The sequence below is a fragment of the Sebastes fasciatus genome, chromosome 7 (assembly GCF_043250625.1).
Source record: "Sebastes fasciatus isolate fSebFas1 chromosome 7, fSebFas1.pri, whole genome shotgun sequence".
Lineage (NCBI taxonomy): Eukaryota > Metazoa > Chordata > Actinopteri > Perciformes > Sebastidae > Sebastes > Sebastes fasciatus.
In genome coordinates, this window is record NC_133801.1 from 29,737,926 (window position 1) to 29,751,563 (window position 13,638).

General features: G+C 41.8%; 1 protein-coding gene across 1 annotated transcript; it reads left to right on the plus strand.

Annotated features, from left to right (window-relative positions):
- Window positions 1-607: 607 nt before the first annotated feature.
- crk (v-crk avian sarcoma virus CT10 oncogene homolog) lies at window positions 608-13,368 on the plus strand. Its single transcript, XM_074640182.1, has 3 exons — window positions 608-1,193; window positions 3,091-3,677; window positions 9,008-13,368. The coding sequence occupies exons 1-3, from the start codon at window positions 974-976 to the stop codon at window positions 9,143-9,145; spliced, it is 945 nt and encodes a 314-aa protein (XP_074496283.1). The 5' UTR covers window positions 608-973; the 3' UTR covers window positions 9,146-13,368.
- Window positions 13,369-13,638: the final 270 nt, after the last annotated feature.

The window sequence follows — 13,638 nt, forward strand, 5'->3', positions numbered from 1 at the left end:
TATTTTGTTTTTTTTTATTGCCTTTATTTCACAAACTGGTCATACAGGTTCAAATACAAAGACGTGCAAAACTGTAAAAGGAACATCAAGACAGAATAACAGATGCCAGGGGATAAACAGCTTACAACTTACAAGTACAAAGCCAGGGAAAATAAGCATTTAGATAAATATATTAAAGGAGGTGCATAAAGTTACCGTCTTAATAGCTTTTTTTGTTTTCGGAGGAGAGAATCAATTTAATGTATTGTTTGGTTTCATGTTCAAATACAAAAAAAATGAAGGTTTAGATTTACTAAATTTGGATTTATGTATATGAAATTTAGCTATAAGAGAATAATCAGATTAATAATATAATGTTCTTTGATTTTACTGTTACCCTTATGGAAACCAAACAAAACATTCTCTAGACATAGAATAAAACCAGGGTCAATATTATCAATAATGAATCTACTCAAGTCCTTCCTCAGCATGTTTCAGTTTCTGGGAGTACATCACAGAAAGAACAGTTTACATTGATGTCCTGTTTAAACCTAACAGATAATGACTTGCAGGAAGTGTTGCGTTACTCTCTTATATTCTCACGAGCTTCACACTGGTGCGTCTGGTGCACATAGTTACTACGTCACATCCGGTGAGTGGGGTCTTTTTTTGTGTTCCCGTATCCGCCATTTCAGTTTTTGAAGTTAGTTGTCATCGGTCGCTGGATTGTAGCTGGAATTCAGTCTCTAAAACGCATTAATATGACTAGTGGAGCTTAATACCGCTCATAAACCAAACAGCAGTGCTTTTTATGTGGTGGTTGTGGCTCTATCTCGGTGTATTGATGTCTAAACAGCCGGCTGCTGGAGCTCTAGTGTTTACTAAACGTGCTCTAGGCGCTAAAGTTTGTGTATGAGTTGAAGGCTCTGCTGGAGGATAACGGGAGGGAGACACGGGAAGGCCCCGGTGAAGCCTCGGCTCTGGACTGGTTACCATGGCCGGCAATTTTGACGCGGAGGACCGAGGCAGCTGGTACTGGGGCCGGCTGAGCCGTCAGGAGGCTGTGTCTCTGCTGCAGGGGCAGCGGCACGGCGTGTTTCTGGTCCGGGACTCCATCACCAGCCCCGGAGACTACGTGCTCTCCGTGTCCGAGAACTCCAAAGTCTCGCATTACATCATTAACAGCATCAGCAACAACCGACAGTCCGGTCCAGGTGAGATAACGGGAGTGGGTTCAGCGGTGGCTCGGTGTTGTTATGGAGATGCTGATGTGACCGTTCTTGCATGACTTGCACCAAAGAGGGATGCGCAATAGTACATGTTCCTATCGGTTGTGTGGAGAGGCCAGACTCCCTGAAACATGTGGGGTTGTATATATATACACCTCTGGTGAATACACCTCTGGTACATACACCTCTGGTGAATACACCTCTGGTACATACACCTCTGGTACATACACCTCTGGTACATATACCTCTGGTGCATATACCTCTGGTGCATACACCTCTGGTACATACACCTCTGGTGAATACACCTCTGGTACATACACCTCTGGTACATACACCTCTGGTGCATATACCTCTGGTGCATATACCTCTGGTACATACACCTCTGGTACATACACCTCTGGTGCATATACCTCTGGTGAATACACCTCTGGTACATACACCTCTGGTGCATACACCTCTGGTACATACACCTCTGGTACATACACCTCTGGTGCATATACCTCTGGTGCATATACCTCTGGTGCATATACCTCTGGTGAATACACCTCTGGTACATACACCTCTGGTACATACACCTCTGGTACATACACCTCTGGTGCATATACCTCTGGTGCATATACCTCTGGTGAATACACCTCTGGTACATATACCTCTGGTGCATATACCTCTGGTGCATATACCTCTGGTGAATATACCTCTGGTGAATACACCTCTGGTACATACACCTCTGGTACATATACCTCTGGTGAATACACCTCTGGTGAATACACCTCTGGTGAATACACCTCTGGTGCATACACCTCTGGTGCATACACCTCTGGTGCGTACATACACCTCTGGTGCGTACATACACCTCTGGTACATATACCTCTGGTGCATACACCTCTGGTGCATACACCTCTGGTGCATACACTTCTGGTACATACACCTCTGGTACATACACCTCTGGTACATACACCTCTGGTACATACACCTCTGGTACATACACCTCTGGTACATACACCTCTGGTGCATATACCTCTGGTGCGTACACCTCTGGTGCGTACACCTCTGGTGCATACACCTCTGGTACATACACCTCTGGTACATATACCTCTGGTACATACACCTCTGGTACATACACCTCTGGTACATACACCTCTGGTACATACACCTCTGGTACATACACCTCTGGTACATACACCTCTGGTACATACACCTCTGGTACATACACCTCTGGTACATATACCTCTGGTACATATACCTCTGGTGAATATACCTCTGGTACATACACCTCTGGTGAATATACCTCTGGTACATACACCTCTGGTCATGGTTTCAGACCTTGTGTGAGTACTCAGACAGACAACTCACTGGAGATTATGCAACACATTGATTCAGTAAATGCTAGATTGGTGTCACTTAAATCCATCGTGGTGGGTGGTGTTTTCAAATGGCATTGAGTTCTGTCCCTGTGCACCTTTTTAAAATGAGCCTAATTTACCAGCTGACCCCGAGAGAGTTGTAAATGTTCAAAAGTCTGTCATAATGCCAGGTTTTATTACACTTTGACCAGATGTTGTCCGCTGCCTCTGCTGGGGGTTTTCCTGGGAAGGCAATGCAGGAGAATATTTGTTGTATTTCCTCATGCCTTTTTCAAAAATACATACATGTTGTCAGAAGGAACAAAATCCAATATGACAGAGAGAAAGAAATGAGAAATAAGGAAACAAAAATCCTTCCTGGCTGGTCATTCTGGAAAGCACCTCCATCATCATGCTTTGTTACATAAATAGATCAGCTTCACATCTGCCAGATTTGAACATGCAAGAGCAGGTAGTGTGTTGGATAAGAAGTCATATCACTTTCTGACTCCTCTTCCATCCTCCCTCATTCTCACCAGGTTTGGCCCATCCGAGGTTCCGTATCGGTGACCAGGAGTTCGACGCTCTCCCCGCTTTGCTAGAGTTCTATAAAATCCACTACTTGGACACCACCACCTTAATAGAACCCATCAACAAGTCCAAACACACCTCCTTCATCAGCGTCGGCCCCGGCGGCCCCCCGCCGCGCCTGGAAGACGAGTATGTTCGAGCACTTTTCGATTTCCCTGGCAATGACGAGGAGGATCTCCCGTTTAGGAAGGGTGATATTCTCCGAGTTCTGGAGAAGCCAGAGGAGCAGTGGTGGAACGCCCAGAACTCTGAAGGCCGGGCGGGGATGATCCCAGTGCCGTACGTTGAGAAGTACCGACCGGCGTCTCCGAGTTCGGGGGCGGGGCCCGGCGTGCCTGGGGGACCGCCGGGAGGAATGCCGATGCTAGGGAACTCTGACGGCTCTGCAGCCCAATCCGGCGCTCCGCTGCTGGGAGACCCCAGCCAGTACGCCCAGCCCACCCCCCTCCCAAATCTCCAGAATGGACCTGTCTATGCTAGGGCCATACAGAAGAGGGTGCCCAATGCATACGACAAGACAGCCCTGGCTTTAGAGGTAAATATAAACGTGTGTATTGTGTTTTGTCTTGATTTCATGCATCCTCTTAACGTGCTGGAGGAAAGGAGACGGTTAGTGAAGAAGAATATAGGACCAGCCCTTTTAAGCTTATCAAGACTGAGCTCACATTCTTTCGCTTTCTTCCCTATTGTGCTTTTGACTATTTCTTCCTCACTATGTGTTGAGCAGGGTGAAGCGGAATCAAGGTCAGAGAGTGCTCAGCCAGCTCTCTGTGTAGTTTTCTAGATAATCTGGTCATTTAATATCTCTTCTGCAGAGATCAGTCCAGTGACATTATAAAGTCTGCCCAAAATGTGTACTAACTCACTGGCGTTCTCTTTCTGGACTAGAAAAGAAAGATAATTTCAGTCTAATAGGGTACCCCAATATGAAAACTGCCATTAAGTTCTGCTCCTTGCTCGCGGTGGCTGGGCTGTTAAACTGTCCGGAAGCGAGAGCGGGGCTCCCACGGAGCAGGTCGTTGGGGGAAGGAAATAGTTTGTGTTTGGGAACAGGACCATTTCCTCTGGTCTCTGTGAAGCCAGGAGTCAAGCTGAGCCAGGAGTGGGACTGCGAGGCAGGCTAGTCGGAGTATGCTCTTGTCTCTCCTGCCCTGCTGGACTGTAACGCTAAAGATACCAATACAGATCCATCCTTGGACTCCTCAAATCTGTACCCTTTTCTTGCTTTTTTTTTTGTGAAGTCAAACCTCAAGCCTGCTGCTGCTGGATGATTTGTCTTTCTCCAGCTTATTTGTCAGCTAGGGGAAACTTTGGTCTGTTTTAAGTTTGCTCAGTTACATATGACGGGTAGATCCTTTTGTATGAGTTGGTTTCTGGCACTCCCACCTGTGGTAGACCTGTCTGGCTTTGACCTATGTGAGGCTGCTTGTTTCCTCCACTCTAGTTGGGTAGTAGTGACTCAGCAACGCGGCACTGGACAGTTAATAATTAGCTAACATTTCCTTGTTCTTTATCTTCAGTAAATGAAACCAACTAACTCCTAAATCACATATTAGTTTAATTTCATTGTATATACCAGCTGCATCTGTGTCTTCATAACATTTTCATGTCCATAATGCTGTTACTTGTTTTCTAAATTCTGAGACACAGAAAAGATTTCAGCATCATAAAGTTGTGGCAGTGGTTACAGGCTATTACAACATTGGACCTAAACTGTATTTTCGCTCTTTGTGAAGATTCCAGTCCGTGCATATAGTTGATAAAGATAAAGGCATAGGACATAATAACATCCCTGCAATTTTAATCAGTCCACTTCAATAGCCATCAAGCAAAGTAGGGGGGCTATTAACATAACTTTTTTTCATTAGCGATGAATCTGCAGATTATTTTCTCGATTAACGGGTAATTGTTTGTTTTATGAAATGTCAATTAAGTTCTAAAAATGATCCATCACACTTTCCTAAAGCCTAAGGTGAAGTCTTCAAACTAGGGCTTCCTCGACCAAAGAAATTCTTAGTTGACAAACACTCATACGACTTTGTCGACTAATCAATTAGTTGATTTAATCAACAGATCTATAAAACTGAGTTTCTCCACAAAGAATCACACAAGAGCACTATTTTATATCTTGTGTTTACCAGAGATGTGCTCATGAGTTTCTTGGAAATAAGTCATTCAGCATGACAAAAGCATAAAAACAACTGACTAAGACCAAAACGACAGATCAACTGGTCAACTAATCTTTTCTTTCCCCTTTTTTTTTTTTTTTTTGGTTTAAGTAATTGACTAAGAGGGGGCAGCCCTACTTCAAACCACAGTTTCTCTCCAGAGTCCAAAACCCAAAGATATTGCTGATGATTTATTTATCATTGATTGAGTCAGCTCTAGCATACAGACTGAGGCTTATTCTGTTCAGTTTTTGTGTCAAAGAGGTATTTCTTCAACTGTGTGGTAATTTTGAGGCCAAAGCTTGTGGTGATGCTGTATTCAACTGCATCATATTGGTGTTTATGGCATTTTTCCCTATATACTCTATATAGGGATCCAAAATGGCACCAGATCCACTACATCAACAAATGGCTGTGACCAGTATGTGTCTGTGGCTTGTTACATAATAATGATAAAGTCTTCATACTTTTCACCATACAGACACATCAGCACCTCTATTTAAAGAATCCTCAATGTAATGCCTAAGGATGCCCTGAGTCGATACTAAGGTCTTTTTGAATGCTTTGGTACCTGCTGTATAAAGACTTATTCATTACTAATCCTTTGCTCGCTGTACTTCAGGTAAATTTTTTGTGGAAAAACGCCACAGTTTGCTCCGTTAAAACATTGTTTCCTAACGCTAACAGAGTTGCGAACGAGTGACCCGCAAAACACACATAGCTAAGCAAAGTCACTTTGAGTTGATGCTGTTTTTTTTAAAGTTTTGAAGTCATGTTTGAAGCAAAGATGCCCAATATTCCCTCAAATGTAGGGATGCACCAATCCGACTTTTTCAGTCCCGATATTAGGGCTGTCTATTGGCAAGAATCTGTCGATACGATACGAATCATGATACAGGGGTAACGATTCAATATATTGAGATATATCGTGATTTAAAAAAAAAAAAAACACCAGTGTTTAATTAATAAGCTGTATGCCTCACTGTGTGGAAGTGACTAGGATCATTCTATTATGTGTAAGGCAACATCAGGCTTCACTTAAACATTGATATCCTAAATTTGTAAAACAAAACATGACAAATAAATACATAGATATACATTTACTGAATTGTAATTTATCATTAAAATAATAAATCGCACACCAGCAACTTGGTAAAAAAAATCTTCAAAATTGGTCAAAACTTAAACAGCAATTCAAATTCCAGTAAATAATGTATATAGTGTATAAACATAGAGTTGAATTGAATAGATCGGCCCCATTGTCACCGATACCCGATCCAGCTATATAAGTCACTATCAGTTCGATATCTGATCCGGTATCGGTGCATCCCTACTCAAATGTGAGAGTTGATGCTCTTTGTCTGACGTGATTTCAAACTAAATATGTTTGGGTTTTGGACTATTAGACAGACATCAAAATGTAAAAGACTTTGCACAACTCTTCTCCAGTACACTATGTACACTTTATTCAAACATGTCAAGCTGTCTCCTTCAGAGTGGTGTCTGAGATTGTTTCCGGTTTCCTTATATACAGCCCATTGATCAGTTCTGTGACTTATGAATCACCATACCTAGGAAGTATACATAACAACATTATCATCATCTTTTTAAAAATACCATATTAAGTCCTAGTGGATTCTCAAAAATTCCTGTTCTTTGATTGGAAATATAATCTAGTGGTGGGACAAAACAAAGCTATTTGAAGACGTCACCTTCGACATTTTTCACTATTTTTTACAATTTGATAGAATAAATGATTAATCAAAAAGACTGTGGGTTAGTCGACAATGAAAACATTTTCTAGTTGCATATAAAACAATTTAGGACTATACAAAATACTAAAGGAAATCATTGAAGGAAATGCAGAGCCCTTTAACTGTCGAACATACCTAAATGACTTCTCTGATTTCATTTTAAGTGTGCACTGTGCAGCTGCATTAGGTGGGAAAAAAAGAATACAAAAAAATCAAAGCTCTTGCATCAGCAGCAGAAAAAAACCCTCAGTTGAGTCATGCTGCCAGTTACACATTTAACACAAGGAAGATTAAGTCTTAACTGGTAACGGGTCATCAAACTGATACTGAGCCCTGGAGGAGTGTCAGAGTGTAAGCTTTGAGCGTGCCCTCACAGCCTTAACCCCTGACTAGTCAGTCGTCAGTCACATCGACATGAACTTTGGAACTGTCTGTTAGTCCTTGTTTGCTCAGGTTCAGTGACACAGGAACAGCCACTCCTCTGCCTGTCCAGGTCAACTGTAATCACGCATGCTAGCACCTGACAGTAGGGCTGCAACTAACGTTACATTTTCTGGGGTTTATTTCTCATTTAATTTCCATTAATCATTTAGTCTATAGAATGTCAGAAAATAGTGAAAAATGCCTTGTAGTTAGTGTCCTCTGACCATCAGTCCCTAAACCAAAACATATTCTATTTACAGTAGGGCTGTCAATCCATTAAAATATTTAATTGCAATTAATTGCATGATTGTCCATAGTCAAAATGTACCTTAAAGGGAGATATGTCAAGTATTTAATACTCTTATCAACATGGGAGTGAGCAAATATGCTGCTTCATGCAAATGCATGTATGTATTTATTATTGGAAGTGAATAAACAACACAGAACAATGATGAATTTTGTCCAGAAACCCTCACAGGTACTGCATTTAGCATAGAAAATATGCTCAAATCATAACATGGCAAACTGCAGCCCAACAGGCAACAACCGTTCTGTGTGCTGACTTGACTATGGTTGCATCCGAAATTCCATACTAACATGCCATTTAGTAAAAAACAGCATTTGAGATATTTTAGTATGTCCGAAACCTTAGTATGAAACCAATAATACGCGGATTGCATACTATTTTCGGTGAATTATTACAGTATGTAACGCTGGACACTATGGCAGCATAAATGTCCCACAATGCAATGCGTCAGTAACGACAACGTTCATGACGGACGTTGACAGACAGCTCTATCACGTCAATAACGCTTCAATTTAACTGTAAGTGTAAGATTTCACTTTGCTTGGCGTAATATATATATATTAGATTAGTTCAGACTTTGATTCTGAAAAAAACAGTAGTTTTCATCACGACGTTGGTACGGGTTACCATGGTTACACGTCTGCAACCGGCAAGGAGGCTCTCAGGAAGTGACGACGTAAATTACTACTAAGTCCGTCCGAAAAGATAAAAACTACAGTTTATTCACACAAAAGTATGTTGAACGATAGTACACCTATTGAGTATGTAGTGCATAGTATGTGATTTTGGACGAAGCCTATGACTTGCCCCAAACTGCATGTGATTATCACAAAGTGGGCATGTCTGTAAAGGGGAGACTCGTGGGTACCCATAGAACCCATTTACATTCACATATCTTGTGGTCAGAGGTCAAGAGACCCCTTTGAAAATGGCAATGCCAGTTTTTCCTCGCAAGTATGCTAGCTAGTATGACATGCCAGTATCTATATAATTTCTGAGGAACTAGACCCTGTGGAGATTTGCCGCTTTTGTTTGATAAATGACTGAAACAATAAATGAATGATAATTTTCTGTTGATCCAATAATTGTTTCAGCTCTCTGGCAACAATGGATTCGAGAGGATTAAAGGATTATCTGTTCTTAATGATAATAATAAATCTTGTCGCTTTGTCTGTCACATAATCACGCTGAACTCTCTCCCCTCCCTCCCCAGGTGGGCGATATGGTGAAGGTGACCAAAATAAACGTGAACGGCCAGTGGGAAGGTGAATGTAAAGGCAAGCGCGGCCACTTTCCCTTCACGCACGTCAAACTGCTGGACCAGCACAACGCAGAGGATGAACTGAGCTGAGGGCGGACGGCCAGGCCGCAACCTGGACACTAGTATTAGACCCTTCCTCACCGTTCCCTACCTCCCTTCCTTCCCATTCCACACGCTCACTGGCTCCCCCCCTCCCTCACGTCTGTTCCAGGTTTTACCTGCACCAAGTACAGTTTCAGAGAATCACTGAGAACAAAGCAAACAGGCCCTCGTTGGACCCTTGTAATGCGCACACACACCCTCCGTTTCTACCCCTCTGAATAATCATGCCCGCCCTTCTCCTGCTCTGACTGACTGACTGATGTACTCTACAGTGGAACTGTAAACTGAATCTCCGTTCCATGGAAGTGGCAACACCCTTTAGATCCTCCCCTCGTCTTGCCGTGGACACATTATCAACACTCACTCCTCAGGAGACTCTTCGCCGCAGAGTTCAACCACTTCCTCTTCCTGTGTTGGAGCCAGGAGATAACTGCTCAGCGCTGTGTCATTTTTCATCCTCATCCGTCACCATGGTTACAGCGCTGTAGGATCACTCGTGCTGCATTCATGTCAGATGGGAATACAGTAACAAGTTGAAGGGTAACAACACAGTTTTCATGTGTTCTGTCTTGTTTAAAGCTGTTTTGGTGCCATTATTGATTTTTTTGACAGTCTTTGTTAAAAACAATAGTTTGACATTTTTAGAAAATTCTTATTCATTTTCTTGCCAAGAGTTAGATTAGAGCATTGATACTACTCTGAGTCTGCACGGTAGAAATGAAGCCACCGCCAGCAGCCGATTAGCGTAGCATAGCTTAGCATAAAGACTGGAAGCAGGGGGAAACTGCTAGCCTAGCTCTGGGCTAACGTAACAAAATCCACTTACCAGCACCTCTAAAGGTCACTAATTAAAGCGTTCTATCTTGTTTTGTTTAAACCGTAGAAAAAACAAAAGTTTAAAAAGACAGTTCAGTTTTATGGAGATTATGTCCTGGACTATTTCTTGGCTGACACCAGTTGCAAAAAAATAGTCCAGTACATAATCTTCATCTTTACGTTTGCTGTAACTCAAATAGTAACTCACATTTGGACAGATGGTGCCTTCAAATGAAACTCGCGAGCTCGTGTTTACAACATGGGAAGTCGTGCACACAATATGCTTGGCGTCCAAGTGGTTCATTTGTGAGAACGCCGCTGCTAAGCAACGGCAATATTAACGTTACTGTCGGCGTCTAGAAGCCACGAGGGCTAACAACTTAGCGAGCTAACAAGCGGGTAACATAATGCAGTAAATGCAAAGGTATAATGAAAAAGGATTGAGTCGTTGGGAATATCAACATTTTTCCTCAGACATATTGTACCCCGCCTTCGCCCAATGTCGGCTGGGATCGGCTCCAGCCCCCCCGCGACCCCTAACGGGATAAGCGGTTGTAGATGGATGGATGGATATTGTAAAATTACAAAGAAAAACAATACACGGCTAAAATTACAATATATTCATTTTTTATGCACCGAAAAATTGACTTTCGCCATTTCTGACAACGTCAACAAACACGGCACAACTTGTGAACTCTGAGCTTTCAGAAACTTTCCACTTACGAGGTTGTGAATACCACAAGAGGAGGGGGGGGGGGCGTTCATATGGACACGGTAAACACGACCCCATTTGAAGGCACCAAGAGCCAGGCTAAGCTAAGCTATTATAGTTACTATATAAACATGAGAATCACACTGATCTTCTCATCTAACTCTGCAAGAAAGTGACTATATCCCAACTATTCTTTCAATCATGATCTGCTTGTTTCACACTTACGATGCATGCATGTAGTGAGTGATGAATTTGAGCACAAACCTGCAAAGTCGGCCACACAGACGATTCACTTTGATTCAGTTCGACAATTGATTCGCTCAAACCTGCCATGGCAGCATTATTTTTTTTCTACATTTGCCCTTCATTTGTCCAAACTGGTATCTTCTTGGTGTTGATGTCTTCATTCACTTCAAATTAAAGACTAATATTTAATTCTAAAAATGTTGTTGTTGAAGGAATTGGACATTTACGTACATCTCCACAACTGGACTTAACGATATTCTCTGGCAGTGTTTACCACCTACCTAAGTTGAGGTTAAGGGTATTTTGTAGTTTAAAAGTTTGCATCTACCATTGTTCGTATCGGACATGAATGCAGCATTATTTTAGGGTAACCCCAGACAGCGAGTGACGAGAGCAGCGAGGCTCAAATACAGACGCAGAATTTTATCACTATGAAGATTTAACAGAGGAATGTTGTGTCTCAGAAAGAAATGAAAGAGCTAAGTCAACTGGAGGTGTACAGTTCTCCTCAAGGAGCAGACCAAGGACCAGTCCAGCACCCCCGCCCCCCATTTACCAAATACCATATGGAGAAAACAAAAACTGAGTGGAGACCAGCAGCTAGGAGCGACTTCATGTAGTTGTAGCCGTAGAGCAGACCCCAGCAGTGAAGTTGACAAACTTCAAGACTATTGTTGAGGTGGAGATAAAGGTAACACTACATTCAACCTCTCCACACCTCCCACCTTGGCTCACCTCTGCCCCATCCACCCATCACCTACAACCAAGTAGTCTTTTGTAAGAAAAAAGAACATATTGTTATGAAATGATGTACTATGTGATTATCATTACATGCTCAAATGTTGTTTTTTTTGTTATCTTTGTAGTTTTCTTCATAGCTGATTTTTGTCCGGGAGGAAACTGTTTCGACGTACACTTTTTACTGCTGCATGTTGGGAGCGAGCGATGAGTCGCTGGTGCAAAATGGATAAACTGACTCAAGGGGGTGGGGGGGGGGCACATCTGTTGCCCCCCCCACCCCAGCTCTCACAAGGCCACATGTGTTCTCATTCTGAATCTGAATGAAGTTGAACGGAGTGAATGTAGGCTGTCCACCATGTTAGTTAGTACTGTCTTCTCATGTTTGTGCTCTCCATTCAGTTCATTGAATATACCTTTAGAAAAACCAACTGCTCCGTGTTCAAATGTGTCCAAGAAAGTGGTATTATTTGGTATCTGCCCTTTTGTTTTTAACCTTTTAATAATCTTGTTGCCACCTTGCACCGTTTTGTTCTTTTAATCCTCTGGTTTGTCAGCTTTCTTTTGTGCTTCCTCACTTAATCCTCTGCCACTCTTTTTTTTATTATTATTATTTAAAGCCTTGTCCATTTATGATGCACAAGTCAACATGGACTTTTTATGTCACCTCTACCTTCTGTCATGTCTGCATTGCCAAGAGATCCGGCAAATAGAACAGCAAATTATGTTGTAGTCCAGATTGTCGTCGTCGTCCCCCAAGAGGTTTGTTTTCTGTTGAGATTGAATCAATCTATTTGTTGACACCTGACAATCATCCCCCTCGTGTATCATAATGCAGACTGGTTTGGATTGAAGCAGGCTGGGTGTGTGGTGTAGACCGTTGCCAGAGTTGGGCCACTTTGAATTTGAGCTGTGAGAACTCGCCGTCTCTTCCAAGCGAGGACTTTCCTCTCAGATGTCATGGTACAATACTTCTGGCCAGCACACCGTGTCACCTTTAGGTGGCACTATAACAGCACTCAGAGAGATGGGGTCCTCCTGAAAGGATATTCTGCCAGTGCTTATGAGATTAAAGGAGATGACATTTGATTTTTAACAGAATGCATTTACTGCTTTTAAACTGACCTTCTTTTTTTTTTTTTTTAGGGTTTTTAATTATCCTTGATTGCTCCAACAACACATTAATTTCCAGGATCTTATAGCTTTGCCTGACGAGCTCTGTCCTGCTTTCACATTTCATTTTTTATGTTGGCCATCATTCAAACCGATGTAATAATATTTACTATTTAAAAAATATGTGGTTGACTTCTTGGACAAATCTGGCCAAGGAAAGTAACATTTGTGTACTGCCAGCTTTTGACATTTCTATCTGTAGTTTTGATTAAATCAAGCCACTCACACTGCACATGGCAGGTGCTTAGCTACATAAATCATTATCTTATAAATCGCGTTGCCAATGAAAACCACCAAGAAGTATTTTTTTTTTTTTTTTTTTTTAGTAGCCCTGCATGTAGTCATTCATTTCCTTTCATAAAAAAGGAAGGGGGTGGCAAAATGCCAGTGGAAACTGTTAATATCAAAATGTGCCATTTTATTATAACACTATATTCTTTCAAGACAATTGAAATTACCTTTTTATTTTCTGTAGCATGTAATGTGTTAATATACTAGTAAATAAAGTCAAACCCATGACAACTGATTTGTTTTATGTATTGACTTTTTTTTGTTAAAACGAGTATCAGGAAAACTTAACTCAGCATTTCATATTAACCACAACATGACTTTAAAGATATTGTGAGTCTAACAAATATTTGAATGCTCGTTGTTTTAACTGTACAATTCATGACCAAAAAACCTTTTTCATTCATGCTGCACATGGCAGTTGCCTAGCTACAGAAATGATTGCCATTCATATTACCAGGGGGTATTTTTAGTAACACAGTATGACGTTGGGTAACTGTAGCGTCAA

Coding starts and splice junctions, on each gene's coding strand:
- crk (XM_074640182.1), top strand. CDS start 974: ATGGCCGGCAATTTTGACGCGGAGGACCGAGGCAGCTGGTACTGGGGC. Junction 1,194..3,090: donor CAACCGACAGTCCGGTCCAG/GTGAGATAACGG, acceptor CATTCTCACCAG/GTTTGGCCCATCCGAGGTTC. Junction 3,678..9,007: donor AGACAGCCCTGGCTTTAGAG/GTAAATATAAAC, acceptor CTCCCTCCCCAG/GTGGGCGATATGGTGAAGGT.